This window comes from Malaclemys terrapin, chromosome 4 (assembly GCF_027887155.1).
Source record: "Malaclemys terrapin pileata isolate rMalTer1 chromosome 4, rMalTer1.hap1, whole genome shotgun sequence".
In the NCBI taxonomy this organism is placed as follows: Eukaryota; Metazoa; Chordata; order Testudines; family Emydidae; genus Malaclemys; species Malaclemys terrapin.
Window position 1 is genome coordinate 113,218,111 of NC_071508.1, and position 16,615 is coordinate 113,234,725.

The 16,615-nt window shown below is 45.6% G+C and overlaps 1 protein-coding gene across 1 annotated transcript in view; it reads right to left on the reverse strand.

The window, feature by feature from the left end:
* Positions 1 to 16,615, reverse strand: part of ALKBH1 (alkB homolog 1, histone H2A dioxygenase) — a 19,920-nt gene continuing 3,305 nt past the window's right edge. Inside the window, exons 2-6 of the mRNA XM_054024927.1 lie at positions 11,576 to 11,684; positions 8,132 to 8,294; positions 3,959 to 4,049; positions 2,161 to 2,354; positions 1 to 1,609 (exon numbers count right to left, since the gene is read on the reverse strand). Of these exons, the coding sequence (XP_053880902.1) occupies positions 1,186 to 1,609; positions 2,161 to 2,354; positions 3,959 to 4,049; positions 8,132 to 8,294; positions 11,576 to 11,684 (981 nt within the window). The 3' untranslated portion in view covers positions 1 to 1,185. The remainder of the gene's footprint in view (positions 1,610 to 2,160; positions 2,355 to 3,958; positions 4,050 to 8,131; positions 8,295 to 11,575; positions 11,685 to 16,615) is intronic.

A 16,615-nucleotide genomic window follows, 5' to 3' on the forward strand; every position in this document is an offset into this window, starting at 1 on the left:
TCCAAGAGAGATAGAAATCTTTAATTTAAAAACAGAGTAAGTGTATTCATGAGGAAAGCATGACAAAATACCCCTGGGATAGAGCGTTGCCCTCAAACAATTAAAATTGCATTAAAAAGCAGATAGGAAGGTCTGAGTTCTAAAGAAGATGGGCACAGAAGCCAGTGTTTTCCTTATTTTGTTTAAATACAATTACCTTTTGGGCAATAGCGATAGTCACTGATTAATTTCTTTTTTGGGTACTTAATTTACAACTTCATTGTTCCTGCTTGTAAGCCATTCTCCTCATGCTGCTCCTTAAAGGAGCCAAGCAGGGACTGCAGAGACCACATTCTGCAGACAACTAGAGGGATCGATTCTGAAGAATGGGGTCTAGGGCTCAGTCACACAAGGGGCATGGGGAGGAGGCCTGAACAGAAATCAGTAGGTATTCCAGGGAAGCCTGGCCCTAATTATTGTGCTCTAAAACCTGAGGTATTTAAAGAGCCCAGTCCTACTCATGAGAGAAGTCTCTGCTGCAGGTTGTGGGGTGTAAACAGCCAGCCAGAGGGCAGGACTCCAGCTAATACAGCAAGCCTTCTGCAGAGCATGTTTAGGGTAGCCTCTGGCTTCTGAGAGCTGAGTCAGTATGAGCTGCAGATATGGCCCCATATTAAAAGCGCTGTAAGCAGATGCTCATTCAGACACATGTTGCCATTCAAACTTGTGCTTGCTCAGCAGTGCACTTCAACTGCGCTTTGTAAATCAAATAATTTACTTTAACATAAGAACAACCACACCCTTCCCTTTGCTAGCACCTCCTATCCAAGAATCTCAAAGTGCTTTAGCAAGCTTTAATGAATTGAGCCTCAAAATCCCTGTGATGGGGGTATTTTACAGATGGGGAAACTAAGGTCCAGAGAGGAAGTTATTTGCCCAATGTCACACAGTAATTTTATGACAAAGCTGGAAACAGAAGCAAGTCCCAGCCCTATGCTTTGGCCACATGAGCATCCTTCCTCCCCTTCAGTCCCACCTCTTGTTCCCACCACCGCCATCTTACCACTAAAGATCACAACTATTCTGCTGGAGTCCCCTATTCCCTCCACAACTGGATGGGGCTCCATGTGGTCACCTGAACCATCTGCCCCACCTGGGAGTTACCGGCCCAGTCCAAGCCAAAGGCCCAAGAGTGTTCTCCAGATCTCAGCTGTCTGTATTCAGTTTGTGCCGCTTGATTTCACCATCTTCCTGGTGGTAACAGCTTTCAGAGGTTGCATCCCGTTCTCTCTCTCTCCTGGACTCATCTGGAAAGCTCTGACCTACAGCCAGCACCTGTCTGATGGTCATGTTAATGCGGGAAGTCTGCAAATACTTGGTACAGATCTGCCAGTCCTCTTCAGAGCAGTGCTCAATGACTGAGCAGTCAGGAAAGTCTGAGGGGAATGCCTGCTCCAGGCACAAAGGCAAAGCTGTCCCCTCAGGGTTGGGGAGGACCCGTGGGACAGCATGGTACAGCAGGCGGCTGAACCCGGACATTACCATGATGTCCCCACTGTGCATGAACATGGCTGTCGGGGCTTCATCACGCTTCAGGCCCCCCAACAAAAATATGGAGGATTGTCCAAAACTGGGAAGCATGAGAGGTTGTGGGTGGGAGAGAGAAAACACACACAGAAGGGAAAGCTCAGTTAGTGAAATAATAATGTGCAGAAACAGGAGGATTTTAATCAGCTAAATTCCTCTTTATAGGCCCGATGGACCCTCTGTTACCATTTCAAGTTTAGTGCACATAAAACAGGTTAACTGTGCACTGGTTTAAGTTGGGCAGGAGCTCTGCTGATGGATTTCATTCCTGCCCTTCAGCACTCCCCTACCATTCAGCTACTCCAGTCTTGGGTCTCCAACTCTGCTGATGTGCCCCCAATCCTGAGGAGCAGCAGCCACTGTAATTCAAATCCTGTGCCCTTTCCCTGCACAGCTCTGCTTATGCACCTCACTCCTGACTTACAGCATCCCTGCTCTTCAAGTCTCCAGAGGTGAAAGGTTACAAACAGACAATTTGCCACTAAGTTTCATGGGTCTCCTGTAACCTTAAGTTAGTTTACAAAAACATGCATTCAGTAGAAGATAAATGATGTGCCGCCCCTCCACAGTACACAAGCCCTTTCCCCGGCTCACCTGAATGATAAGAGAGGCTGAGAATGGTCCAGCTCAGATTCATCCACATGAATTCCCAGCGAAGAATCAAAGTGATAGTAGTTCAGGATCCCTGCCTCAGCTTGGAAGCCCTGGAACCCACACGCAGCAGCCACTTGCTCTGACAAAAAAGCAAGGTCTGAAGGGAAAGGAGTGTAGTGATCTGCTGAGTACTTCTGGAAAAGGGAGGGCATAGAGAAGAGAAATGCTCAGGAAAAACGGAACCCAAGAGCAGTAAAATCAATTTTTAAAAACATTTAGTGAGAACTCAGGGGCTTGTTTTACAGTTTATTGCATGCTAGAGCAAGGTTAACAGCTGGAGAGTGACATCTTATATTATCCCAGAATGGTCACACATGGGCAGCAGCAAGGCAAACGTCCCTCACATCCTGCTCTGGATGAACACCCTTGGAGGGAACGAAATAAATTCAGGCTCAGTGGCCCATTCAATTCTGGGTCTGTGCTGAGACTGCCATTAGACATGCATGCTAATTACTGCCGTGTGATGTGGCGGTTTCGGTGGTAGACCTGAGGCCACTAGGAACTGCACGGAGACACAACAGTTTATATGGGCTACTGAGCAGCTGTCAGAGATGACCTACTTAGTCATTACTTCAGGTTGACAAACCTAGAGGTGAAAGGCTCTGTGTATCCCATCACCAAAGCCCAGAGCCAACTAGCTCTGCCTCCAAGTTGGGAAGAGAAAAAAAAAAAAATCAAACAGAGAACTGCAACCCCACCACTTCCACTTTTCCATTCCCCACTGAATATCTCCGACTGGGGAGACTGGGAGGGAGCAGATGCATTTTCATTAAGGCTGTTCAGTAATAGGCTCACTCTGTACAGATAAGGCTGCAGGTAATTTGGCTAAGTGTGTCTGCAGCGCGCTGATAGACTGTGCTCTTGCTCTGTTCTCCATTCCTCTCCCAGCCTCCCTCAGATTGAGAGTCTGATTAGAAAGGCCATTTTTGTCTCCGAGATCTTCAACAGCCACATGATTCCTGCTGGCTGGCGAGGCTTTGCTATTGCTTCAGGCTTGAAGTTCACAGCCACCCCAGCAACAATCTCCTCTACCCTTTACCAAGAGGTAATGTTTTTTTACGGCTAGCCTACACTAGAAGTGCTACATCGGCACAGCGTGAAGAGGCTCTATGTCAACAGGAGAGAGCTCTCCCATTGGGATAATTACTCCACCTCTGTGGGAGGCAGAAGCTATATTGGCGGGAGAGCATCTCCCCCACCGACATAGCGCCGGTGTGGACACTGCTTAGGTCACTGTAACTTGTGTCGTTCAGGGGGTGGCTTTTTCACACCCCTAAGCGACGTAAGTTATATCGACTTAAGCTGTAGTGTAGACCTGCCCTCAGAAATAGCCCACCTTCACATACCCAAGATCAGGAGATATGCCCCACCCTTATGTCCAATTACCAAGTTATAATGTTTCAAAGGCCACCTCCTTTCAGTGAGGAAGAGATACTCTGAACAGAGGCTCAGGCCTGCAGGCCAGATGTGCCCCACTGCACTACCTTCCAAAGGAAATGACACATGGCAACACACATCTGCCATTAAACCCCCAACACCCAAGCATAGGATTTAAACTCCCATGAAATCAAGCTTTGGCTCAAGGCCCTTCTTGAGACAGAGCCTTGTGGGGCTATACGGATTTCCCTGCCATTGCATTTTGGGATGTCCTTCTCCCCTCCCTTTCTGACAGAGCTGCACCCTCCATTCAGAGCATGCAGTAAAAAGGAGAGACAAAAGAGTGATTCCCCTCAAATACCTTGGTATCCCAATTATAATGGTAACCTAAGGTCACCCAGCGCAGCTTCTCCAGTAAACTTCTGGGCTCCCGTTTGCTGGAACCTTTGCTCCTAAAAGACAAAAATGTAAAGAGATAATAGAATGGACATTTATTTCCTTCCTTGACATTCTCTGACATTGCTGCATGTAGAAATGGGAGACATTCACCCGTACAACAGCACATTAAACATCTCACAGTGGATCTTTCACTTACAGTGCCCAAATCTTTTCCTTGGCACAGTTGCTCTGAAAGTTCAGTTTATGACATTTGTACAAAATCTAGGGGCCTGGAACAAACTGCCATCACTTCACTTTCAATATAGAAGCTACTGGAGTTATCATGGGAGCAACAGAGGTGATCAGTGGACTGAAGGAGTAACTTCAAAAGGTATGGAAAAAACTAAATATGTAGTGCTTGGCTAAACCACAGCTAATGTGGGGAGGGAATCTCTCAGCCTATGAACATCTGAAGGGTGTAAACAAAAAAGAGGAGGAAGAATTATGTAGGGCAACACATGGGGTATAACTAGAAAAAAGGGATGAAATTAAGAAAGGTAATATTTAGGCTGAACTAGAGGACAGTGAGTTAGATGGGTCAGGCTGTGTAACAGTCACCAGAGAGAAGGGATAGATTCTCTGTTGGTTGGTGCATTTACAGAAAGTGTTGATGACAGACTGACCAGAAGACGTCATGAAAGGAGTAATACCGCATTGGCTGTGGGATATATGATGGATGAATTAACAAGTCTGCTCCGTCTTGTAATACCTATAATTCTAGAATACTGCTGACAACCATCCAGACTCGCATGCAGGACAAAAAGAGAGTCCCCCAAAGTATTCTTAAGGAAGACAGTCACATGACAGCATGTCAGTGGCAAATATGGTGGGGGCTGCATGCAGATGAAACACCTCCAAATCATTTATCCCAGCATCTGCAGCTCCTCTATTATTTTATTACTGTTCGCTCTGCTGTGCAAAAGGATCTGTATCCAAGCATTTTGATAAATAATAGTGCCAGGGAGGTTGGCTTTCAACTATAAGGCTTGTTAACCCAATTACACACCTTCTCTCTCAGCAAACAAGAAGCATGCTGTTTGTGCTGCCACTGCCAAGTCTGACCCAAACTTCAATGTTTGGCTGTTGCCTTTCCACTTTTTTTGCCCTCTAAATGGCAGGTCTGTAGATGGTAGCACAGCTTCTAGTCTACACCATGGACAGGCCTTTAAAGGCCAACTTCCACAGCTCCCGTTCCAGTTTCCTTCTTCAAGGTACAATACAGGGAACTGCAGTTACTGTAATGCAGCAATACAGTAACTTTCAAATATCTGTTGGACTGAGTAACCTGTGGAGCCTAGAGCCACACGGCACTGCACTTAAAGGATGGAGAACCCACGATTCCCGCGCACTTCAAGGAGAACTTAATGTGTGCAATTAAAAAACAATTCTACCAGTACCTCCATTTTCAATGTTTCTCTTCACCTGTTTTTTGTTACAATGCTAGAGGTATTTCTTTGACACCAGGATCTCCACTTCTTACATGTTCAACAGCTTATTTGCCCTGAGGCCTTAATACTTTATGTGTAATTTCACAAGTGGTTGCTGTGGAAAGGAAGGTGATGTTTCATACTCTTGGAAATGATAAATTCCTAGGACTGGAATAGCCAGGGGTGCTGCAGGTATTGAGGGGTATCAGTAGAGCAGAGCTGTGTATGTGGAAGGGGAACAAAATTGAAATAGCAGGGAGCCTACAGATTAAAACTGAAATGCATTAGCAGAACTGTGCGGGGTGCCCAGTTAATTAATAGCAGGGGGAACTGCAGAGCATGCATGAGATGCATCAGAGCAGAGCTCTGGGAGTGGGAGTTGCTCAGGACTGGAAAAGGAGAGGGCTGTGGGTCAGGAATGAGATGCATTGGCAAAGATATGCATGAACAGAACCTGCTTGGAATATATGGGGCTCTAATTCTTCTCTTTCAATAGCACTAAATTCACTCATATTTTAAAAGCCTCACCGTTGCATGTGCTAAAAGGCTTTTGATGGCTCTTCTGGGGAGGCAATGGAGTTTCAAGGTTTTTGGTTTATTTACTCTTATATAATGTATTATGCTGCAAAGCCCAAGTCTTCCTGCTGGCATCAGCTTCCTCCTCAATCCCCTGGTAGCAATTGCCACTATAACACCTTTTCTCCCTCAGCAAGATGGCGGAGGAATGCACTAAGCCCTCTGGAACTGCTAGCAGTTCCCAATATTAGGGAGGAAACCCAACTTCCTTTCTATTAGTGATGAGTGCTTGACAGGTGCCTTCAGGGAGTGGGAATTCCAAGATTCCTCTGGAGCATGGAGCTACAGCAAGTCTCTCTGCACCCCAAAAAGCCCTTGCCTCAAGACGACAGATGAGCTGGCTGGGTCACTCGCTCTCCCCTAGCAAAAGTGCCCATGCATCAGTTTGCTTGCTCGTTCTCTCAAGCGAGTGCTTACTAAAAGTGCTAACGTTTCTCCCAGCCATCACACTCTTGCAGTGCTGATTTCAGCTGAAACAGCACCAGCTGAAAATTAACCTCCATGTGATTGCTCTCTCTGCATGCAGAGGATGCTCCTAGGAAAGTCCTGCCAAGTCACTGTGGCACCCCAGTTCTCTCACCTGATGGGTTGGGGGGCACTACTGACCAGATTTTAACAAGCAACGTTCATACTAGATTGAATGCAGAAATGTAAAAGCCAAGACTTCAGAAACAAAAAGCCTGGAATACTTCACTTACCCTCAGATCAGCAACAGCACGGGTAGCAGCAAGACAAGTTTCTGTTTACAGCACTCTGTAAAGGTGCCTTAAGAGGGCTCACCTCTCAGGGCAAAAGGGGAATTGCATTACAATAGAAAAGTTCTAGACTGCAGCGACTTCCTCCTGCTGAACCCCAGGAGACGAGAGAAAGCAATTTCCCAAGGTAGTTTTGAAGGAATGAGGGGAAAGCATTTTGCTTTCATAATGGGGCTACAGTGGCTCTCCACCTCTTCAATACAGCAGGGCATTTTTGCTCCCTTGATAAAATGTTAAGTGCATCTTCTGGAAGGGAGAGGGAATGGGCAGGTTTGTGGGCAACGAGGAACATAAAGGGAAACTGGTTATAGGAAGTGTCTCATGGTTACGGAGCCTTTGGAATCAAAACAAGATTAGAAGATGAGACAAGACTGGCTGGCTCAAGCACTTCTGGGAATGGGCTGTGGAGCCTTTCACCTATAGGACACCCATTGCCAGATTGGAAGTGTGAGGTGGGCTGTCTGGCAGACTCAAAGAGTTTGGAAAGAGGCTTTTCACCTCTAGAGCACTGTCTCCAATCTAAGGCTTAGAGAGACCTCACAATGGGGGGAGGGATAGCTCAGTGGTTTGAGCATTGGCCTGCTAAACCCAGGGTTGTGAGTTCAATCCTTGAGGGGGCCACTTGGGGATCTGGGGCAAAAATCAGTACTTGGTCCTGCTAGTGAAGGCAGGGGGCTGGACTTGATGACCTTTCAAGGTCCCTTCCAGTTCTAGGAGATGGGATATCCCTGCTGCCTGGGCTCACTATAGTACAGTCCCTGATCTCTAGGGTGAGAATGAAGAGAGACAATGGTTATCCTACTTATGCTTTTGTCACCATTTAATGGATTCATAGCAACTGGAGGGTCCTGTTCCCTCGGCTGGAAGGAGGCGGCTTAGCAAAGGTGCACACCAAGCAGTGCAAAGACCTAACTTGAATTTAAGATGTTCAAGTCCATAATACTGTGTGAAACCCTTCTTCCTGCGCAATATTCTGCCAGGTCCATCCCCTGCAAATATACTAGACTCAGACTGCAAGGCCAGAAGGGACAATCATGATAATCTAATCTGACCTCCTGCACATTGCAGGCCACAGAACCTTGCCCACACACTCCTGTAATGGACTTCTATCCTCTGGTTGAAGTCCTCAAATCACAATTTTCAGACTTCATGTTACATAGAATCTGCTATTTACTCTATTTTAAACCTGCAAATGACCCATGCCTCATGCTGCAAAGGAAGGTGAAAAACCCCCACAGTCTCTGCCAATCTGACCTGTGGGAAAATTCCACTAGCTAGGTGCCAAATCCTTCTGGTTTTATTTGATAATCTGAGGTTATTCTGACAGTCAGGACTCACCTCAGGTGCTCCTGGCTCTGCCCCCACAGATCAATGGTCTCCTCAGCAGCCATGTGCATGTCCAGATTGCACACATTGGGTTTTTGGGGGTACAGCTTGAGACACTGCTTCACCCAATGCCGCTGGCAGCCCGGAAGAAAGGGGTTTGAGATGAAAATAAACCCTGGCCATGCAGTCAAAAAGAAAAAAGAAAGAATATGGTTAGGTGTCCATCCATTTTTCTAAACCCTTAGCATTGGAGGGACACTGAGAAACTCTCTTATGTACTCCAGCACTGACTCTACGCATAGGCAGGTGAAGTCTGTTACCAAAGTACCCAAGAGACAAACTAATCCCATACCCAGTGGGTTTATTCTGCCCAAAGTAAAGGATTGTTGGCAATAAGGCTTCTGGGAGAAAGAGCTAGCAGTGGAGACAGTGATTAGCTTTGGTGTGAGGAAAAAGTGATGACAGGAGAAGAAACAGTGTTCCAGGCTAACCACTAGCTACAAGTGGCTGGAGTGGGCAGGTAAATATTCCTCACATCCTTCTTTTCTCTGGGCTGATTAAGATTTAGTTCTTAGAATGTTCCCTCATAATTAATCCCTGAAACCAGAGAAGGGGTCCCTGCCAGGTCAGGGTTGAGGCAAACTGGTGGGTGCAAGGTGCACAGGGGATGCTTTCCCTTTTACTAGTCCATATTATATCTGTCATGTGGCTCTAGAATCTCTCTCTCCAGGACTATCAATATGGTAAATTTCACCATCACAAAATTCACATTAAAAAAAAAAAAAAAGATGTATGGAGGGAAAAAGAAAGCAAAATAAGTTTCCAGGATTTGTTCAGCTGGGTTCTTTTGAACTCTGAAGATACATAAGGTTAAACAGAGACAAAATCAGAAACAGATGAAGACAAGCAGCAAGGTTTAAAGTCTCAGTGGGATACAAACTTACGTTGAAGCTTTATGAAAGAGGTAATAAACAGAAAAAACCTCCTGCCAGCAAATCTTATAGGCCTTTCAACAGTAAATTAACTATCTTAGAAAAAGTGCTCTCAAGTTATTAGTATACTATTGCTCATTCCACTCAATCCCCCACACCCTCCAGATCATGGGGCTGCCTTCTGACAGCTTTGGTTACAAGACATTCCCTCACCAGAAGTATTAAATTTACTCTGTTGGCATCTGTATGGAACAGAATAATAATACTGCTTTGCCCTTTGATAGATTTATACCTGGTGTTCTCAAAGCGCTCTACAACATACATGAATTACACTGCACTAAATGGGGATTATCCTAGGTCACACAGCAAAGCTTGGAATAGAACCCACATGTCATGGGAGCTGGCCCTTTCAGGGGAGTCAGGACTAGTCTACCTGTGACAGGCACAGCTAGAGAATGAGCAGGACCTGTTGCCACCTGCAGAGGGCCAGGAACCTGAAGGGCCAGTCTGTATTTCACTCTGGTTTCATGGCCTGCCGGTGACATTAGTTAGTGGTATTTCCATGGAGCCGTAAACCTACGCACGTATTTGGTGCAGTTCACGGAATCTGGCGATGCCTGTCCCTTCTGAAATGGGAGCTTGGGGCACGTCTACATAGACTGTGTCAAGTTGCAGCCCCTCTTCTGGCTCCTCCAAAACCTCTTACTGAGGTTCTGGCTGCACTTTTCCCCACATCTCCTCACACCCCATCCATAGCCCAAAAAGTCACAAGACCTCCTTATCAACATCCTTATGGTGCTGGCTAAGATGGCCATCCATCAAACTAGGAGGAGGAAGCTTGGTATGGGGAGGGAGGGAGGAGTGTGCTCTGCGGCTGTGAGGCCTATTTCCAGTCCCTTGTTAAATCGCACCTCTGAGCAGAATTCCTATGGGCAGTGTCCATTAACTCCTTAGACACCTCTGAGGAGCAGTGGTCGCTGTTGGGGGTCCCTGTTCAGTGTCCCCTTTTGGTTCCCTGATTTTACACCTTTGACCCTCCTGTCCCTGTTTTGTCATTTGTTGTCCCCATAATTCATCTGTGACCTGAGTTCAGTGGTTCCTCCCCCACAACTGACATGGCAGACTGAGTTCTGGGTGGTCCTAAACCCACCCATCCCAGTACCCACAATAGGCAAGGAGAATGAGCCAACCCAGATCCATCTGTGAGTAGTTCATTACGTAGATGACTGGGTGGCAGTTAAGTAGCTTAATGGACACCTGGTCCTTATAAGAGGGCTGAGAGAACTCAGTCTGGCAGTTGGAACCACAGGCAGTAAGTTCCTACAGAAGGCTCTGAGCCAGTTTGCACAGGAAATGGTACTCCAAGGGAAGCAGCCTGGGACCATTGCCATAGCCCAGAGCAGAGAAAGAGACTCTCAAAGGTAGCCCAGAGAGTGGCTGGGAATGGGGCCCAGAAGCATGTTGAAAGAGACACCCCAAATGACGGAAGAACCTTTTGTTTGTTTGGACTTTTCAGTTTGGACTTCGTGTTTTGTGACTTGGCTGGAGGGTTCAAACACTTCTCCAGAACTAACTGGTGTGTGTAGAGCAAAGGAGACCCACTTTGGGGAGGAAAACAGACAGGGAGCACTGCAGTGCAACAGTAGACTGACAGGGGGTGCTATGGGGCGGCCATGACAGCAGGCACATGTGGAGGCAGTGACTGAATGTATGGTTGGTAAATTGAACCAAAGTTAACAAGATAGAGAGGTGAAGGGGTCTCACCTATGAATATTAAATTTCCAGTAGGTTACCTAAGCCAGATGGTTCCTGGGGCAATCTCAATTTCAAAAATGGCAAGCTGGCTCCAGAGCAGAGAAGTCAGTAAACCTGGAATTCTAGTTTTCAAGAACAGCAACTGTTGTTACATTCAAAGGGTGGCTTATAGAGCACATACCCAACAGAAATGCCAGAAGAAACCTTTTTTACTGGGATCTGCAGTCTCTTAGTCTCCATTTAACTCCTGGAAAAGTCTGTCTCTCTAAATTCCCCTGACAGCTTCAAATGGATATGGGATTCCCTTTCTCTTACTCTGCTCAACTGTTGTGCAGTGTTGCTGTGCATGGTTGAACATTAGTGACATTTCATCCCACAGGTGACTGCATTTCAGTGATGGGTGAAATTATTCCTGTAGCATTTGAAATTTGAGATGGAAGGTACTATGGAAATGTAAGATCATCATCACAGGGTGCGTGAATGGATTTCCATTCTCAAGATGGAAGGTGGAGTTGGTACAGCTCAAAAAACTCAGTTTATTCTTCTGTTTCCCTCTTCATGCATACCAACCTTCAAAGCTCTAAATCAGTTCCTCTTCCTCCTGCACTTGGGCTACAACTTATATCATGCACAGACAAACCTATATCAATTCCTCAGCCAGAGCAGCGTAATGCCACAGAGTACAGGGTGGGTAGAACAAGAGAGGGAGACAACTAAATCAGAGGTGGCAAGGCCATGTTTTGTCTTGCTTGAAGTCAGATGGACTTACCTGGGTAGCCATCCAGGCCATAGGCTTTCCACTGGCTAACTGGCCGCAGTCCTGCTCTGTAGGCATCTTGATCGCTGACTGAAGAAATGCTTAAGTCAGAGCTGACCACCTGGCAGGAGAGAAGCAGAAGTCAGGCAACTGAACATGGCAAAAATTTGACATCCCTTCAAATACAGACAGATGGAGTTTATCCGATTTATATTCAACTACGTTAAAATAGGAGCATGGGAGTCTTTCCTGCTATGTGTGTAAGTCAGGAAGGAGTGGGGCTATGCTGTAGTGTATCAGTGTCTCAGGGACTCTAGTGATAGGAATGCTCCCAGAGAACTATTCCCTTAGTGAACTTGCAGGAGCAAAATCAAATTGTTAAACTGGCATGAATATATGACAAATCAAACAGAAGCTAGAGCCTTTATCATACATCATAGGTCAGAAGGAAAACCCCTCATTCTTAAAGGAGTAGGGGCAGCAGGGAAAAATTACATGTGGCCAGAAAGAATGCTACTGTATTCACCTATTCGCAGATTGCAACCTCATGCTGGTGTTGACAGATTCATCAAGCTGAACTAGATAGTAATCACTTCCCACCATCAACACACTTTCCACCTTCAGAGCACTTTCCAAACATTCATCATCTACAGCCAAGTGCTGAGGTATAACCGCATTTGCTCCAACCCCTCAGACAGAGACCAACATCTACAAGATCTTCACCAAGCATTCTCAAAACTACGATACCCGCATGAGGAAATAAGGAAACAAATCAACAGAGCCAGACATGTACCCAGAAGCCTCCTGTTACAAGACAAGCCCAAGAAAGAAACCAACAGAACTCCACTGGCCATCACCTACAGTCCTCAGCTTAAACCTCTCTAAAGCATCATCAGTGATCTACAACCCATCCTGGACAATGATCCCTCGCTTTCACAGACCTTGAGAGGCAGGCCAGTCCTCGCCCACAGACAACCCGCCAACCTTAAGCATATTCTCACCAGCAACCACGCACCACACCATAACAACTCTTACTCAGGAACCAATCCATGCAACAAACCTCGATACCAACTCTGCCCACATATCTACACCAGCGACACCATCACAAGACCTAACCAGATCAGCAACATCATCACCTGTTCATTCACCTGCACGTTCACCAATGTTATATATGCCATCATGTGCCAGCAATGCCCCTCTGCTATGTACTTCGGCCAAACTGGACAGTCCCTACGTAAAAGGATAAATGGACACAAGTCAGATATTAGGAATGGCAATATACAAAAACCTGTAGGAGAACACTTCAACCTCCCTGGCCACACAATAGCAGATTTAAAGGTAGCCATCTTACAGCAAAAAGAACTTCAGGACCAGACTTCAAAGAGAAACTGCTGAGCTTCAGTTCATTTGCAAATTTTTAATCAGATCAGGATTAAACAAAGACTGTGAATGGCTAGCCAACTACAAAAGCAGTTTCTCCTCCCTTGGTGTTCACACCTCAACTGCTAGAAGAGGGCCTCATTCTCCCTGATTGAACTAACCTCATTATCTCCAGACTGATTCTTGCCTGCATATTTATACCTGCCTCTGGACATTTCTATTACATGCATCTGACGAAGTGGGTATTCACCCACGAAAGCTTATGCTCCAATACATCTGTTAGTCTTTAAGGTGCCACAGGACTCTTTTTACAGATCCAGGCTAACACGGCTACCCCTCTGATACTTTCCAAACATTTGTCACTCATCACAATCCCTTTGGAGGTAGGTGAGGATTATCTGTATTCTACAGAAAAGGAAACTATGATATATAAAATGACTTGGCCAAGGCTACACGAGTCAGAGCCAGAACTGATAGTAGAATTGTTCCCTATCCTGTGCTCAGACCACACAGTTCTCTTTTTCTTGTATCAGAATCAGCAGCTACAGGATTAAGTGTTATTCTTTGTACCTCACTTGGATTGTTTCACTGATCATGTTCTCTCTCAGCCTATGTCTACACTACCCCCCCAAATCAACGTTCCAGGGATCAATGCACTGGAGTTGATTTAGTGAGTCTAGTGAAGTCCCGCCAAATCAACCGCAGATCGCTCTCCAGTAAACCCCGGTACTCTATCCCGAATGAGAAGAGCAAAGTAAGTCGACAGGCAAGAGAACGTCTCCCATTGACCCAGCACAGTGTGGACCCTGTGGTAAGTCGACTTACCACGGTAGCATAGACATAGCCTTAGTTCAACTACTCAGACTCCACAATGAATGCAGTATAAATGCCTAGGCAGAGCTTCAGTTTCTCTGCACACTCAAAGCTGACAGGGCCTCAGTTTACAGTCTTCTGAATCAAAGGACAAATATCTATCTATATTTATAGATAAACATTTTGTTTTAGTGACATCTTAAATTCTTTAGAAAACAGCTAGATCTGAGTGAAATGTGTCAGGTGACGCTAAATCCTTAGCATTTAGGAGTTTCCTGTACCTAATCATTTTTACTGGTTTGCTCATCTCTCAACAAAAAGGAGCTTTATTACTGCAAACCACGAACAGTCATTAACTCAGAGACTCCTGTCCGTGGAATGTTCCTGAGAAGATTCTTTCCTCAGTCAGGGATGCCATCACAAACTCCCCAGTTCCTGCCTCTAAAAGCTGCTAATACACCAACTGCGGCCCTTTCTTCAGAATAATGGAAACTGCTCCTGTGCCAAAGATCTACATGCATTGAAACAGGTAAATAAACCTCAGAGCAAGACAGCTAGGAGACATCTCACATCATCAGAGAACTCAGCTGCTTGAAGAAGTTTATTGGAGAACAAAAGGAATAATATCTGGCCCAGTCTGTCTGGCTTTACACTCACTCCTCACTGAAGAGAAGATCCACACGTTTTTAGCCCATGGGGGGAAAATAAATAAATCCATTGCCAAATATCGAGTCACCTCTGATGGTGGTAGGGACAGAACAGAGACATATAAATGGATCAGACACCGCTGATGCTTTCAATACTTAGGGTATGTCCAGACTACCCGTTGAATTGGCGGGTAATAATCAATCCCTGAACGCGCTCCCGTCGACTCTGGAACTTCACCAGGGCGAGCGGCGGTAGCGGAGTCGACGGGGGAGCTGCGGCTGTCGATCCCGCGCCGTGAGGACCCGAGGTAAGTCGAAATAAGATACGTTAACTTCAACTATGCTACTCCCGTAGCTGAAGTTGCGTATCTTACATCGACCCCGCCCCAGTGTAGACCAGCCCTTAGAAGTGCTTAAAATTTCCCAAAGGGGCTGCAGCTAAGTTCCCTCTGCCCCAGCCCTGAGCTCCCTCATGCACCCCAAACCCCTCATCCCCAGCCTCACCCCAGAGCCTGTGTCAGGGTTGGGAGCAGCCTCACTGCTGAGTCGATGTCCCAGGGAGGCAGAGGGGGTGTGGGAGCTGCATGGTGATCTCCCACCTCCGTGCTGCCAGTAGACTATGCTCCCCAATGCCATGCTGGAGCCTCCACATTTATTTGACAAATAAAAATATTGTGCACAGAATTTTTATTTTTTTGGTGCAGAATGCCCTCAGGAGAAAACATTGGACCATTGCCTAAGAAGAACTGCTAGACCAAAAACCACTTATGTTTTTAAAGTCAGCTATCTTGAAAAATCCCAGGCTTATGAGCATATGACGTATGTGGAATCTCAGCTTCTTTTAAAGGCATAGTGCATTTGTTTCTAGCCCTGATGGATTTTGAGATATCACACATTAAAACCACCAGGGCTGCCTTGGTCTCGCAGTGCTTCTGGACACATTTGTTCCTAGAGATGGCAGGTTGTAAGATAATGGACCTTAAAAAAAAAAATAAAAATCACATCATTCTAAGTAATAGCTTGGTTTTGTCCATACAATAATACAGTAATTAAGATGTAATGGTCACTCTACAAGAGCTACTAGAACTAGAAACCACAATGTTTTATAGTATGTGACAGACTGGAATCAGAGTTTTCAAATGATATAAAGCATTAATCTCTAACTAGCAGGTCATGCAATCTTAGGACTTCATATTGGAAACGAAGTTGGGGGAAGTAAGAGAGCAATAAAATGATTTGATTTTATGACCAGTTGTCTTACAGCCTACCAGGTGTAGAAACACTTTGACAGGACTTCTATATAGACATTACACACAAACACAAACCATATTAAGAGTATTATTAAGGTTGCATAAGCAAGCTCTCAAAAGTTAGGAAATGCCAGAATGAAGGTTGCCTGTGCAACCTTAATTTGGTCCTTCTGTATGAATGTATTACAAAACTGTCTTTAATTACCTAATCATTATCATTACCTACTATTTTTTCCACAGGACCCCTGCCTCATTCAGTGCACAGTACAGACCACTTCTAGGAGCGAATCAGGGTAGTAAGTGGAAGAGGCTGTTGTCTGCAGTGCCCCTACCTCATTTTTTGCAGAAGTTGGAAGGAGTACAATATCTGAAGTACTGGGGATGAGTGGCTGTAGGCCTGCCCAAAACTAAAGGCCCTCCCCCTCAATTAAGAGGGAGGAACCACTCGACCCAAGCATCATTTGCTTATAGTGCACAACAAATGAAAAAACAGGAGCGAGGGTGAGGTCAGAGATAAAGAAGCAGGGATCCTGAGGGGAACACCAAGCAGAGAACTTCCAATAGAGCCCATTGCTCCTCAAAGGCATCTAAGAAGTCAGTGGATGCTGCCCAGAGGAACTCTGTCTAGAGACATGACTGGATGAGGGAACAGAAATAGGCCCCACAGTTGTGGCGTAACCTCCCCCTCACTCCCCCGCATCCAGCTTCCTTCTCCTGGTATGATGGATGGCCCAGACAATTTTAAATCTGGCATTTTCTAACTTAAATTGCTTGACTTTGCAACCTAAATATAATTTTTAATGTAGTATTTTTAAAGTGTAATTTCCTAGGCTTTTTTTAAAGAAAAAGATAAAATATATAAGTAAAACTGCAACAATCCCCACATCATGACTCATTAGCAGAGCTTGAACCTTGCAGCTTCAACACATACTTCTAACACTTAAAACAGTGGCTCTCAAACT